This window comes from Arvicanthis niloticus, chromosome 1 (genome assembly GCF_011762505.2).
Source record: "Arvicanthis niloticus isolate mArvNil1 chromosome 1, mArvNil1.pat.X, whole genome shotgun sequence".
NCBI classification, from domain to species: domain Eukaryota; kingdom Metazoa; phylum Chordata; class Mammalia; order Rodentia; family Muridae; genus Arvicanthis; species Arvicanthis niloticus.
This window is the reverse complement of record NC_047658.1, coordinates 72,993,162-73,007,359: the sequence shown is the minus strand read 5'-3', so window position 1 is coordinate 73,007,359 and position 14,198 is coordinate 72,993,162. Positions and strand designations below refer to the sequence as shown.

At 35.6% G+C, this 14,198-nt stretch overlaps 1 protein-coding gene across 4 annotated transcripts; it reads left to right on the top strand.

The window, feature by feature from the left end:
- The first annotated feature begins 6,063 nt into the window (after positions 1 to 6,063).
- LOC117694673 (olfactory receptor 52P1-like) lies at positions 6,064 to 12,594 on the top strand. Of its 4 annotated transcripts, none has more exons than XM_076913034.1 (3): positions 6,064 to 6,366; positions 8,718 to 8,798; positions 10,158 to 12,594. In XM_076913034.1, the coding sequence occupies exons 1-3, from the start codon at positions 6,317 to 6,319 to the stop codon at positions 10,978 to 10,980; spliced, it is 954 nt and encodes a 317-aa protein (XP_076769149.1). In that variant the 5' UTR covers positions 6,064 to 6,316; the 3' UTR covers positions 10,981 to 12,594. The 4 variants fall into 4 exon arrangements, with proteins under 4 accessions (XP_076769149.1, XP_076769134.1, XP_076769162.1 ...); XM_076913019.1 differs by having other exon boundaries at positions 9,976 to 12,594; XM_076913047.1 differs by having other exon boundaries at positions 6,064 to 7,118.
- Positions 12,595 to 14,198: the final 1,604 nt, after the last annotated feature.

Below are 14,198 nucleotides of genomic sequence, written 5' to 3'. Positions count from 1 at the left end.
TTATCTAATAATGGCTAAGATGTAGCTCAGTCAGGCAAGTGCTCCCTAGCATGTACAAGCCCTTACTTCAACGCTCATATTTTATGAAACTTGGTATAGTGTTGCACACCTGCAATCCCATCAACTGAGATGTGGAAGTGGGAGGATCAGGAGTTCAAGATCATGCTCATCTATGTAGCAAGATTGAGGTATGCCTAGAATCCATGAGATGCTGTCTCAAAAATTCTCTTATCTAAGGACAAGCTCTCAGAATACTAAAACATAGCATGTGAGCACCAAAAGAAGGGAAATAATCATGTACCTACCCTACTATGGCATCTATCAACCATAATTTTGACCAGTATGGCACTATAACTCTAAGGGTGCAATAGTGACATTGATATCTTGGAGGTAAATAACAGCTCTCTACTTGAACTTGAGACTCATCTGACAGGAGGTAAGTCATTTCTGGTTTTAGAAATTTAGCCAACTAACCAGGACTTTTTGAGGAGAACTTGTCACACAACCTTTCTATGACAGCACAACAGAAAACCACACACACAACTAGAAAAGTATAATTCTCACCCCTTATTCAGGAAATTTTTCTTTGTATCAACAGATGGAGACCATTATAGAAAACCATAACAGATCAAAATTAAGATTTATGGAACTCAGTTGTAACTGATAGGTACATCCACAACATGGCTTTTGCTGCTATGGCTTTGGTATCATAGGGAAGACTGAGAGAAATAGGTATTTTGTTATGAGATTGAGTTTCTTAGAAGTGTCAAAAGCTGTGCCCATGATGTGTTACCAGTATAGCTACCTAAATATGTCCTCAACAAGGGTTACACAAAGAGACAAATTAATGTTGAGTGATGGGGAGCTCATGAGTCCTCAACCCTACAAGCAGCTATGGAATGCTGAAAGCTGAGGAAATAGTCTTCCCCAGGAAAGGATATACCGTATGATTATCCAACACCAAATGGACATTTCTGAAAAACATACTTGTAAGTGACACTATATTGACCAAATAGGTGATATATATATATATGTGTGTGTGTGTATCTATATACACACACATATATACATATATCAATTAAATTAAAGAAAAGGATTCATAAATTTGAAGGAGAATGAGGCTATATGGGAGTTTAGGGGAGAAGTAAAATTTAAATGATGCAATTATATTATTAACTCAAACATAAATTATTTTTAAAAATTAAAAAACTTTCTTAACAGCTAGATATTTTTCTTTCTTAAAATAATTCAGGGAATTAATCCAACATCAAAGGGAACATTTCCATACTCTTGTACATAAACTGATATGAAAGTATGCTTCTAATATTAGGGATATTGAGATAATAGTACTTTAAAATAATATTTTCAATAATACTTTGAGAATTTCATAGAATACATTTTGGTGTTTTCATTTCCAACCTTCTCCCTGATTCACTATTTTATACTACTTCAACTTTGTCTTCTCTTTATTTTTTAAATAATTTCTTTTAGCTTTTGAGATTTTAATACAATTATGTCATTTTGCCTTACCTTTCCTACCTCCAAACACTTTTTTGTACCCTCCTTTCTCTTTTTATAAAACCATGGACTTTTTCTCATTACTTTGCATACATATATGCATATATCATTCTTTTGCACCTGCCAAGTCCAATTTGTGTTGACTAAATAGGTCCAGTATACTCCAAGGCAGGAAAACTGCATTTTTGAAATATATACAAATTGTTATACATATGCTGGGCAATACCCAAATTATTTTTTTTCCATTTTATCCTCTCTCATATTGAAGAGAGAAAGAGAGAATGAATAAATTATAAAAACATATAAGAGGAAAAAAGAGACATGGATTCAGATATTCTTATGGAACCTTGTTATGTGTGACATAACAGGCTCTGGTCCATCATGGACTCTGAAAACTTCCTCAGTAGTAGATAGGGCCAAAAGGCACAGTATAATGAAACTTACAAAAGGATCTTTCTTGTGGATCCTGTGTTCTCTTCAACTTGGCTTGAAGTAATTGGTCCTGGACATTCTCTAAAGTGCTAGACTAAAAAGCCACCTTCTTTACTCTCTCTTTCCTAATTCTATGTGATGTTTAGAATTAAATAATTTTCTTTTAGTAAAGATAGTTCTTAAACCAGCATGTAGAAGAGCTTGGCAACTATTATTTTACAATTCCAGACCCTTAAGTCTGTAGAGTTAGAATCTAGAAGAAGTGGAATTGGACCTTAAGTAAGGAACTCCTGAAAGAAGAATTCATCATTGATTGATTCTGTGTCTGACCTGAAGTAACAATGTTTGACTCAAAATATTCTGCAGTCATATAAGTGGCAGCATTGTGCAAAAGACTGATGACAAGGTCAACAAGTGGCAGCAATGGAACTTGAACTGCATGCTTATTACGGGCAAAAGGGATTGGCACAGCAGACTGGAGCACAGGTAGTGATATATTGTTAGAGGTTAATAGAAAGAGGTAGTAGCATGTCATCAAGGGACATGGGACATACAAATATATCTTATGACTCTCTAAAACTCCTCTGAATATTTTCTTTCTTCAAATGCTAAGATGAGGCAAAAATCCAATTCTATTTTTCCATTTGGTCCCCAGCTCAGAGGACCAATCCAGACATGGTAGACTACCTGAAGGAACAGTGCTTCCTAACAATGAATCTATCACCAAATTGAGACAGAAAGGGGAAAGTTGGCTCCCACTTTTATCTGCAGGTATTTATATATTGGTGCCTAGCCTAATAATCACCAGAGTGGCTGCCACCAGAAGATAAGGGGAGCAGATGAAGAGAACCACAGCCAAACATTTGGCAGAGATAGACAACCCATATTGGAGATCCCCAATGGGACCCTCCCCTTTGAGCTCATAGAATCCCATAGAAGAGGGTGAAGAAAGATTGTAGGAGCCAGAGGGTTCAAGTACACTGGGTGAACAAGGCCCACAGATTCAAATAAGTTGGGTCATAGGAACTCACAGAGACTGAAACAGCAATTCCAGAGCCTACATAGTCTGTGTTAGATTCTCTGGATATGTGTTTTGGTTTTTAGCATGGTGTTTTTGTGGGATCCCTAATAGTGGGAGTAGAGCGTCTCTGACTTGTTCCGTATTCTTGAACACTTTTCTTTCTACTAGGTTGATATGAGGTCTTGTGCCCAGTCTTATTTTGTCTTGTTATAGATTGTTCAGTAGACATCTCTGTGAAGCCTGTTCTTTTCTGAAGGCAGAGGAAGAGAGGCTTTGGGGGAGCTGGTGTGGTCTGGGTGGAATGGAGGGATGGAAACGTGATGTTGACATATATTGAAAGCAAAACAAGCAAACATACAAGGACAAATGCCAAGCAACAACAACAACAACAAACTTGTCAGATGATTGTGACAAATTCTGAGAATAAAAACAATTATTATGAAGCTCATTATTCTGTATGTAGTTTTAAAAGTCCACACATAGCTTTGGAAAACAGAAACATGATTCATGGAAAATTAAAATATGAAATAATGATTATCATCCCCACTGGAGAGTGTCTATTGGGGTAGGTAGGATGGGTAGTTATATATTTCTACTGATGCAAAATGTATGGAGATCAGAATAGCAGAAATAAGAGAGAAGAGTGTAAGGAAGGCAGAAATTGGAGGCAGAGATTTAAAAAGAAGGTTAAGAGTAAAAGGAAAGGTTTGTTTGTTTGTTTGTTTGTTTAATGTCAATGCATGCATGATATTCCCTCTAAGGAAGATATTTAAGAGTAGGAAGAGACTCAGAACATCCAAGTTTTAGAAACAGAATGATTACTTCAGGAAAGTCATCTGTTGTCAATACAGCATCTCAAGAACTCTCCAAGAATGAACTCCTGTAAGTGACCAGACATAGTTTCCTAAATCAAATGCTGATTGTTTTCAGGTAGCTTTTCATATGTAAAACAATTAAACAGGACCTGCATCATACACATCATACACAAAATGCAACATAAATGCATTAGAGCTGTAAATATAAGATCTGAAAGTCTGAAATTGTGTGGGTCGAATAGAGTTTTGACCCTGATAATTGTGGGCCAATACCTCTCCCAGATACCATATTTCTTTTTCAAATAAAAGCCCAGTTGCAAGTACAGAATATATATTTTTGAATTTTTGGTAAATGTGTCTTATAGACATACCTCATTATTACCCACTGTTCCCATTGCTCTTGACTACCCCCAACCTTGATAGTAAGATCTTTTGATATAGACACTAAGTACATGAGACATAAGACACAGAGAAATGTAACTGGTATTTACCTGGGGGTATTTTCTCTATGAAAGTTTCACAAAGCTACAAAGTTCTATACATGATAATATAGGGACAATATAATAAAAAGTTTTATGAAGCTATGAATGCTTCAGACCATGATAAATCTCGCCTGGCTAGATATGCCCACTGTACAACAGTAGCATAAACATTAAGTTAGTAGTTGACTACTTTCTATTTGAATTTTAGATGAAAACACAAGCTGACACCATTAACTGGGCCAAAAGCTCATGGGTATGTAAGTCATAAGAGAGAGTATAACATTACAATTTTGCTACATGAATATAGTTTAAAACTACCACCTAATTTCTTTTTTTATTGAATCTTTTGTGATTTTTATTTTTTTACCCTCTAGATTTTATTCCCCTCCCAGTCTACCCACTGACTCTTCTATATCCCATACTTCCTCCCCACCCTTCTGTCTCCACAAGGATTCCCCCACCACCCACCACTCACCCCAGCAGACCTCTAAAGTTCCTGAGGCCTCTAGTCTCTTGAGGGTTAGGTGCATTTTCTCTGACTAAACCCAGACCCAACAGTCCTCTGCTGTATATGTGTTGGGGGCCTCATATCAGCTGGTGTATGCTGCCTGGCTGATGGTCCAGTGTTTGACAGATTTTGGGGGGGTCTAGGTTAATTGAGATTGCTGGTTCTCCTACAGGGTTGTCCTACTCTTCAGCTTCTTCTAGCTTTTTTTCTAATTCTACCACAGGGGTCAGAAGCTTCTGTTCATTGGTCGGGTGCAATATCTGCATCTGACTCTTTCAGCTGTTTGTTGGGTCTTTTGGAAGACAGCCATGAGAGGTCCCTTTTTGTGAGCACTCCATAGTCTTAGTAATAGTGCCAGGACTACTTTCTTATCATTATAACTATAAATTAGTATATCTCTCAACACTCATCAGAGAAGCTTCTTTTCACAGCACATGGCAATTACTATAGAGTTCCATGAATGATCAAGAAATAGAGAATTAAAGAGACCTTGGACTCCTTAGCATTAAATGCAACACTTATATTATATTCCTTTACCCAGTCTCAGACATTATCATGAAGGGGGAGGGGCTAGAAAATATTGTAAGGTAGTTGGCAGGGTATGAACAGTAAAACTGTGTTTGTTGGGAACAACAGCCACAACATATGTGGACCCACAGTGGTTGGGAATGCTTGTGTAAGAACTGCACAAAACAAAATCATGGATGAGGTAGAGGCTGAAGCAATATTACTTTTCTCTAAGTGAGATCAGTTTTCTTCACAGATGTGATCTAAGAGAGGAGATGTTCTAGAAGACTGTCTTACATAAATGCACACACAGATAGCATCAAATGGACTCCATGGATTTATAAGGTACATGGTGTTGGTAGGTAAAGTGGTCAAGTTAGGGGGAGAACTGAGTGAGAAAACCTAGGGGTCTGAATTTGATTAGAACACCTTATATATGAAATTCTCAAACAGCATAAAATACATAATAAAAAGAGATGACTTGAAGTATTCTTTTCATAAATTTTCCCAGAGATCACATTTGTTTCCATTTCAGTTATGTGATTTGTCTCAATATACACTAAAGTTTGTGCTGAGAAAAAGACAACTCAAACTATACCATATCTGTGAAGAATTCAGAGTTAACATGGCAGTGCTGAGAGACCTTACATTGCTGTGTACTTCAGGCTCTCCCAATCCTCTTTTCACCTTAATGTTACATCTCCCAAGGGCTCATCTACCTCTGAATCAGATGGTCCTCTTGAGCATCAGGCAAACACATTAGCAGCCATTACCACCAACATGACCATGTGCTCTCACCTGCAAGAAACAACCTGGTCTCATAGAATATAAGACAGTGTTGGAGATACAAAGACAAAAATTCAAAAAGGGAAGGAAGATCCATACAGCTTCCAGTGGTATTACATTTCTAGAGTTAAGAATTGGGAATTTGATTAATTTGATTTGGTAGCGAGGACACAAATATTATGGAATGTTTTACTGCTTGAGGATGGATTTTGACAATTTTGTTGCAGGAGAATATCTATTTGTGTAAATGAGTGTAGAAATTATGTGGACCCAACCCAGTTTACAGAGAAAAGTGAAGTGAGTAAAGATTGAAATATCTTTGAGTAAATCGTATTTGTGGAAAGACAGGTGGTTCAGACACAAAGTGGAAATTCTTTTTCCAACGCTTCTGAGGCTGAAGATGATAGAACTTCTGCTCTGTAAGAATTTATTGCACCTTTATTGAAATTTTATAAATTCCTTTTGTAGTTAATTATTGATGAGAGAATAACACCTGACACAAAATTAAAAACACTTGCAGAATCACAAAGTTAGCTATGATTGATGATGTGTTGGCATTAAAATAAATCCAGTTTAGAGATTCATCATGTGTGTTATCATAACACATTAAGATAAAATGGGCAGTCTAAAATGGACTGTGCATCAAAGTTCCACAGTCTTTTATGTGAGTCATGGGCTCTCAAGGCGAGAGTACTAGGCAATGGACTGTGCCCAAGGATTCAGAAACAAATAATGTCACTGCTCAGGCTCTATGAAAGAATCAGTATTTTCTAAGTTTAGAAAGATGAAAATTCTGTCACCAGATGTTAGAGGTCAGAGTAGTCCTTACAACTGCTTGTGTGTTGAAGACTATACTGCAAGGTGTTCCGTACAAAGTGAGCCTGGGTGAGAGAGGTTATCTACGGACCAAAGACATACGCAGATCCCACTTCTAGTGTTGTCTGCAAATCTGTGCCTCAACTCTGCCAAGAAGCTTTTGGTAGAGGGAGTAAATTTTCCTCTTTTTCCAATGCAGATTTCATAGAAGCAAATTTGCTGAAAAGGAAATGGTAAGATTTTAAAAACCAGGAAGAATTTTATTTAAACACTTTGGAAAAGTCCCCTTGCCAAATTCTAGGTGATCTTACAGTTACAACTTTCAGCTTAACATGGTGACCTATAAACTCCAATCAATCTTTTATAAGGTTAATTTTTTTCAGAATCAGATCAAGAACAGAACTTTGCTTAATGTCTCTTCCAAAAGAAGTCTTACAAATAGCAGATGTTTGGTAAATACATAAAGCCCTCTGTCACTGAAGGTTTAATGTTCATATTTTGCCTTAATTTATTATCCTTAAGGCAATAATCTTTAATTGTGCACAGTAATTTCAACTCTAAGTTACAGCTTGCTGGTAAAAATTTAAGCTATAATTTTCTCTCAGTAAGAGAAACAATTTTGTTTTTTTATTAAGAATGTTTAAAATATATTTGTATCACCCCAGAATAGCAGTTTTTGGTGATAAGTAAGAAAAAATATTTTTTCTCTTCAAAGTCTTATTTAAACTTTATGGCAAGAAAGAATTTGCTGAGAAAGATTGATATAAAACTGTGTCATGAAGGGTACGAATGGTGGTCCAAGATTTTGGTGCTAGATTAAAGCTAGACTCCAACAAGAATGATTCAGGATAATTGTAAACACTGAAAGATACAGTGAGAGGAGAAATCCTAGATTCTAGGCTTGCTGCTAATATGAAAACCCTGACTTGGTGAGTATTTCAGTCTTCTCACCACCAGGAAGGGAAGAATGCTGCATTAAGAGAAGGGCTCAGCCTACAGACCTGTGGCTTGCCAAGAGTATATTTCTATATCATAGGTTACATGAAACAATGTTTTACTGTGTATTCTTTTTATTTCTTCATTTTGTGTGCATGCATTCACCTGTTAACAATCCCTTCTCTTAATCTTGGCAAATAGAAATAATAATAAGATATTGGTTTTTCAAACAATTTATGAAATTTTTCAAAAAGGACAGTTTCAAGTGACAGGATCCTTACACAAGTAAGGTAGTCTCTAACTGATGGTAGATACACAGTGTTTATTCCATTGATTTGTGTCTCTGTTGCCACCTTCAGGAAAAGCAACTCTGAAATGACCGACTTGCCTTTGCTTTCCTCATTTGTATTTGAAGCCCCTTTCTGTCAACCTCTTCTGCTCAAGGGATTTTTTTTTTTTTTAATATCATACCAAAGAGTCACAGAATTTTGAGATGAAATATGTGTGATTTTCCTGTTGGCAGTATGAAATGTGCTCTAGTTTATTTTTAAGAATGATAAAGGATTTATGTCTATGATTTATATTCTTTGTTTTTATCAGATCCTAAGACAGCTATTTTTGTTAATCATTCAGCAAAAAAAATGTTATTAATATGTTGAGTAAATAAGAGGATTTAGGTAGATGTTTGGAACAATGGATTGATGCTCAAAGTCCTGGAAGGAGGTTCAGAGTTTAAGAGTAAGGAGCCATCTTGAGTGTCATGCCAAATACCAGTAGATTTGTGTTACTTCTAAAATTTACAACGATAATCATTATAATTAGGAAAAAGTTTAAAGACACTTGCAGAATATTTCGCTTAATTCTAACACCTCTCTGGATGTTTTAACTTTGCATAGTGAGATTATGAATTTCAAGAATGCTGCTTTCCTGAGCTTTGACGCTGCAGATCCTGCTGATAACATTATCCATGGCCTGAGGTCAGTATTTCCATTTTGGTCAAGCTTCAAGAATGGCATATATAGCTTGACATGCTAGGCCTTCCTTCTCTCCCCCCCCCCCCCCAGGAATACTTTCATTTCTGCCCATTGTGTTAAAGCTTGTTTTTAACATCAATATGTTAGCAGCCAAAGTACATGGCTTGAAACTGAAAATGGATCCCAAGACAGAGTTATTAATTTAACAGGCTGACAATCCAAGGATGCTCAAGATTCTACACAGAGCCTTACCAACCAAAGACAGAATTGCTTTTGATAATTCATATTTCATGACGGGTCTGGAAGGTATTCTTGTCAGAATGACCTAGGACAGACTCAGTCTTGTCAATGAAATAAAATGGGGAGATGTGGAGAGCTTTGGGGGCTTCTTTGCAGGAATCTGACATTGGCCAAGGACAAGGAAGTGGGTTTCAGGCAGGAATCTGACATTAGGCTGGTATAAAGAAATAATTTCAGGCAGGAAGCTAAATCTTAGACTAGAACAAAGAAATAGGCTTCAGGCATGAAAATGACTTTGGGCTAGGACAGGGAAGTAGGATGAGATATTTTGGTCTTCCTAATAAGCCATTAAAAACAGTGATCATGGGAGTGTTTACGGGACTTTGTTTATTGCCTTGCTTGTTCTTCGACTATTTGTGTTTATTATCTTGCTTATTCCTTGACTATTTGCATCTACTGTATTGTTAGCTCCTCATTCTAAAACTGACCTTAATACTTGCATGTAATTAAAATGGTATAAAACAGATTGGAAAAATAGAATAACTAAATGTTTAATTATACTCAGGACAAAATTATTATTTTAAAATGATAGAATATTCTTATATCCATTAAATAATTGGCATATGAGAGTATTTTCATATCATTCCTGAATTTGATTTTGTTTCTTGAGAAGAAAATAACCAGCAACAACAATGATATACACTATCTTACTACAGATTTAGTACTATACAAGGAGAATGACTAAAGTAAGCTTTCATGCTCAGAAAAAAAAAATAAGGAAGCAATATATTTCCTTTTCAGGATGAAATGCCAAACCTTAAAGCATAAATCTATTTATTTTAGTATTTTCAGAAGTTTGGTTGAGTCAGCCCTTCTTGGAAAGTGTTTTCAAGTGAACCTGTACCATGGAATAATTTACAGTGTTATTTTCTGTTTATAGAATATTACCGTGGGTATTTTCTACCAAATATACAGCAAGTTGGATTTTAACATGGTAGGCAATGTTACTCATCAACACATTGCATCTTTTTTCCTGGTTGGCATACCTGGATTGGAAAATGTTCACTGTTGGATTGGCGTCCCTGTTTGTCTCCTGTTTGTCCTGACACTGCTGGGAAACAGCCTAATTCTTGCTACTATCAAGCTCGAGCCAAGTCTCCACCAGCCTATGTATTTCTTCCTTTGCATGCTGGCAACAAATGACATGTGTCTTGCCTCTTCTGCAGCTCTGAAGATGCTTGGCATCTTTTGGTTTGATGCACATTGGATTGACTTTGATGCCTGTCTAACTCAAATGTATTTTATCCACACACTGTGTATCATGGAGTCTGCCATCCTAGTTGCCATGGCATTTGATCGCTTTGTGGCCATTTGTATCCCTCTTCATTATGTATCAATCCTGACAACATCTTTGGTAACTAAACTAGGACTAGTTGGCCTGATGAGAGGTATGCTCATGGTTTTGCCATGCCCTCTTCTCATTAAGAGGCTGCCTTACTATACAAAATATGTCATTCCTCATGTCTACTGTGAGCACATGGCTGTGGTGAAGTTGGCAAGTGCCAACACTCTCATTAACAGAGCATATGGAATCTCAGTAGCCCTTTCAGTGATAACAGTGGACCTAGGACTCATAGCAACATCTTATATAAAAATTCTCCAGTCAGTGTTTAGGCTCTCTTCACAGAATGCCCGCTCTAAAGCCCTGGGCACCTGTGCTGCACATGTCTGCACTATCCTTGTCTCCTATACACCTGCACTGTTTAGCTTCCTATCTCACCGAATTGGTAAGAAGGTACCTCCAAGTGTTCACATCATTTTTGCAAGCGTTTACCTTTTAGTACCTTGTGCAGTTAATCCAGTGGTGTATGGTGTCAAGACCAAACAGATTCGTGATCGAGTGATAGATCTTTTCTTTACATACAAGAAGTTTAATGAAAAGTAAAAATTACAAAAAACTTTAATTTAGCAGATTATTTTTTGTGCAGCCAGAGTACATCAGCAATAATTCCGTTTTCAAATTTTTGTTTTTTAAACTAATATTTCTAAAGGATATATTTTATGATGTAATATGCTGGTGTATTCTCAACTTTATTTTATATAAAAATATTTATAGAATTGTATAATGTATTTCAAAAATTTAACAAGTTTCACAATTTTAGCTTAAATTGATTTAGAACTATATACTTTCCATATTATCTCTATATCTAAACTTCTCTATTGGAATATTCAGCTCTCTAATGAGAACTTTCCTGCCAAAATATACACAGCACTGAAATCATTACTCCTATCCTTAACCCTAAAATTTCAATTTGAAAAATTTCTAAAGCTAATGAATGATGTTCTTTATTTTACCAGAAAAAAAAATGGTTTAAATTGCTACCACAAAACATAGGGATAAGAAATACAAAAAAAAGTCATAGTTAACTTGAAACGACATGAGACAGGAAGATCTGAAGCTGAATGTTTTCTGAATAAATGATATAAACAGTTTTCCAACATAAGAAACTGTACATTTCAAAAGCATGGAGCCAGGTTTAGTTACAAATAAAATAAAAATAGGCTAATCCAGAATAAGGTTTGATTTTACTACTTAATTTAGAGTGTAACACACCATTCAATGCAGTCCTAGTCATAAGATATAAGTAATAAGATATGGATATGAAGGATGAATATCATCAATGCTGTAAAAGATGAGAGAGAGGACCTCCATCTTATAGTACCTCCTGTGTTACAGTCTGGTGGTATATGACTATAGACTTAGTGATTTTTATCTGTATGTTAAAAACACCAGGGCAACCATTAAATATTTTAAAGCTTACAAATGGTATTCAAATGCTAAATGTTAAAAATGTGCAAAAATTCCTAAAACACAAAAAGAAAGGGAAAATTAATAAATTAGTATATAGTAACATGTTTCAAATGTGGTAGTAATTATTCAACTCTCAGGACACCCACAGGTAAGAAAGAATTATCTAAATATAGCTGAAAAGACAAGTATATTTTCAGAGTATATAAATTCAATAAAAGTTGTATTGTCTATAGGAAGAACCCACTTTGTTTCTGAAAACTCCAGCCTTATTTTTAAATGTTTTTGTGAAACATAAAATGAACAGCATGTGTGTCCTAGTAGAGAAGGATACACATTTTGTGCATTTATCATTAAACTCAATACTTTGTCTCTTAAATGATTCCCATTTTTCCAAATCAAAGGTTTTGTGAATCAACATGGTAAAATAAGCAATGAAAGAAATTCTGCTTTCCCTTCAAAACAACTTGATAATGTCTGAGGCAGATGTTGCTTAGACAAATGCTCTACAATTTTGCATTATAGCAATTAATTCAAATCAGATGTACATGCTAATTTGAAAATAATAGAACAATTTAAAAATAATATATGGTAAATGTAGCATAAAATAACCTATGAAATTGGGACCCATCATGTATCTATTTGGGAGTATGTGATAGGAAGTTTACAAGTCCAAGATTTGTTTGGGCTACGTAGTGTGTTCAAAGGGCAGCCTGGGCAAATGAGTGAAAACTTTTCTCAATAAACAGTTAAAAGTCTGGATGAATTATGGACTTAGCAGTTAAGAGCACTTGTTGATCTTGCTGAGGATCCAGGTTCGAGTTCTAACATAGTGGCACACAGCCATTAGTAATTTCAATGCCAGGGAATCTGATACTCTCATTGGAATTCTTAGAGCATTATGTACACGTGGTAACATACATGCAGGCAAAATATTCATATATAAAGCAAAATGAATCAATCTAAATGTTTAAGAAAAGAGATAATTGATAATCAGTTATTATTTTGAAATGTTCATTAATTCCTCGGTAAGGAGTGATTGGCAATTAATAGCTTCAAGAGAAAAAGAGTCAGTCTTCATATTGGTTTGGTCCTAAGAAAGGTGACCACGCTTGGTGGAAGGCCATATATCTAAGAGTATATGCATACCACAAACTGTACCCAATGGGTTTAAAATGAAAAGGGGATTAATTGGGTGACTATGGATCTGTGAGGAGTTGTGGTAAGGAAGTAAATATGATCAAAATGCATTGTATGAGTTCTCAATGAAATAAAAATAAACGTAAAATGTAGAGGGCATGGGGATATGGGTACATAGGTAAAAGTTTTTGCTAAAGTATGAACATGTCAGTTCATGTGTATCTGATTCAAGTATGTCTACAGAGGAATAAGAGATGAACAGACGAGAATCTCTAGAGTCTTATAGTCCTGAGAGCTTGATGCATACACTCTTAAGCAGCAAGAGATCCTGTCTTAAACAAAGGAGTAGAAAAGGGAAGAAACCAAACATCCTCTTATGTCCTGTGATACACATGGGCACACAATTACACACAGAAGTATGCATATACATACACACTAACATTTAAATCATCTAAAAAGAACAAAGCAGGAAAAATAGCTGCGGAGAAAAACTTAGCTATAATATTCAAGATTCTAAGTTCAATCGTCAATAATAGTTTATATTTTCTTTCATTATTTTATTTTTATTTGAACTCCCTAAATGTTCAATTAAATGTTGAGTTGTAAATAATATAATTATCTTGGAATTTATAATGTAAACTCACCTACAAAGTACAGAAAGAGGTCTTGAAAAGAGAAATGAGAGACTACTACTTTGGATGCATCATAATATAAATTAATGGAAAACTGGGAACTTGAATATATATACATATAATGCAGGCTAATAACATTAAGCAACAAAGTTATAATTTATAAGCTAAAAAATTGGGCAACAGCTTACTAAAGCAAGAAAGAAGAACAAAAATAGAACATATTGAAACACAACAGAAATAAGAATTTGTAAAGCAATTATATTTATGACCACAACTTTTTTTTTATTTTGAAATTGATTTTTTACTAGATATTTTACTTATATTTCAGATGTTATCCCCTTTTCCAATTCCCACCACAGAAAGCCCCTATCCCATCCCTCCCTCCACCTGCTTCTATGAGAATGTGCCCCTACCCACTCCCTCCCTCCCACCTCCCTGCCCTCAAATTCCCCCACATTGTGGCATTCAGCCTTCATGGGACCAAAAGCCTCCTCCCCCACTTATGTCCAACAAAGCCATCCTCCCTCACATATACAGTTGGAGTAAATGTACCACATTTTTTGTATCCATTCCTCTGGTGAA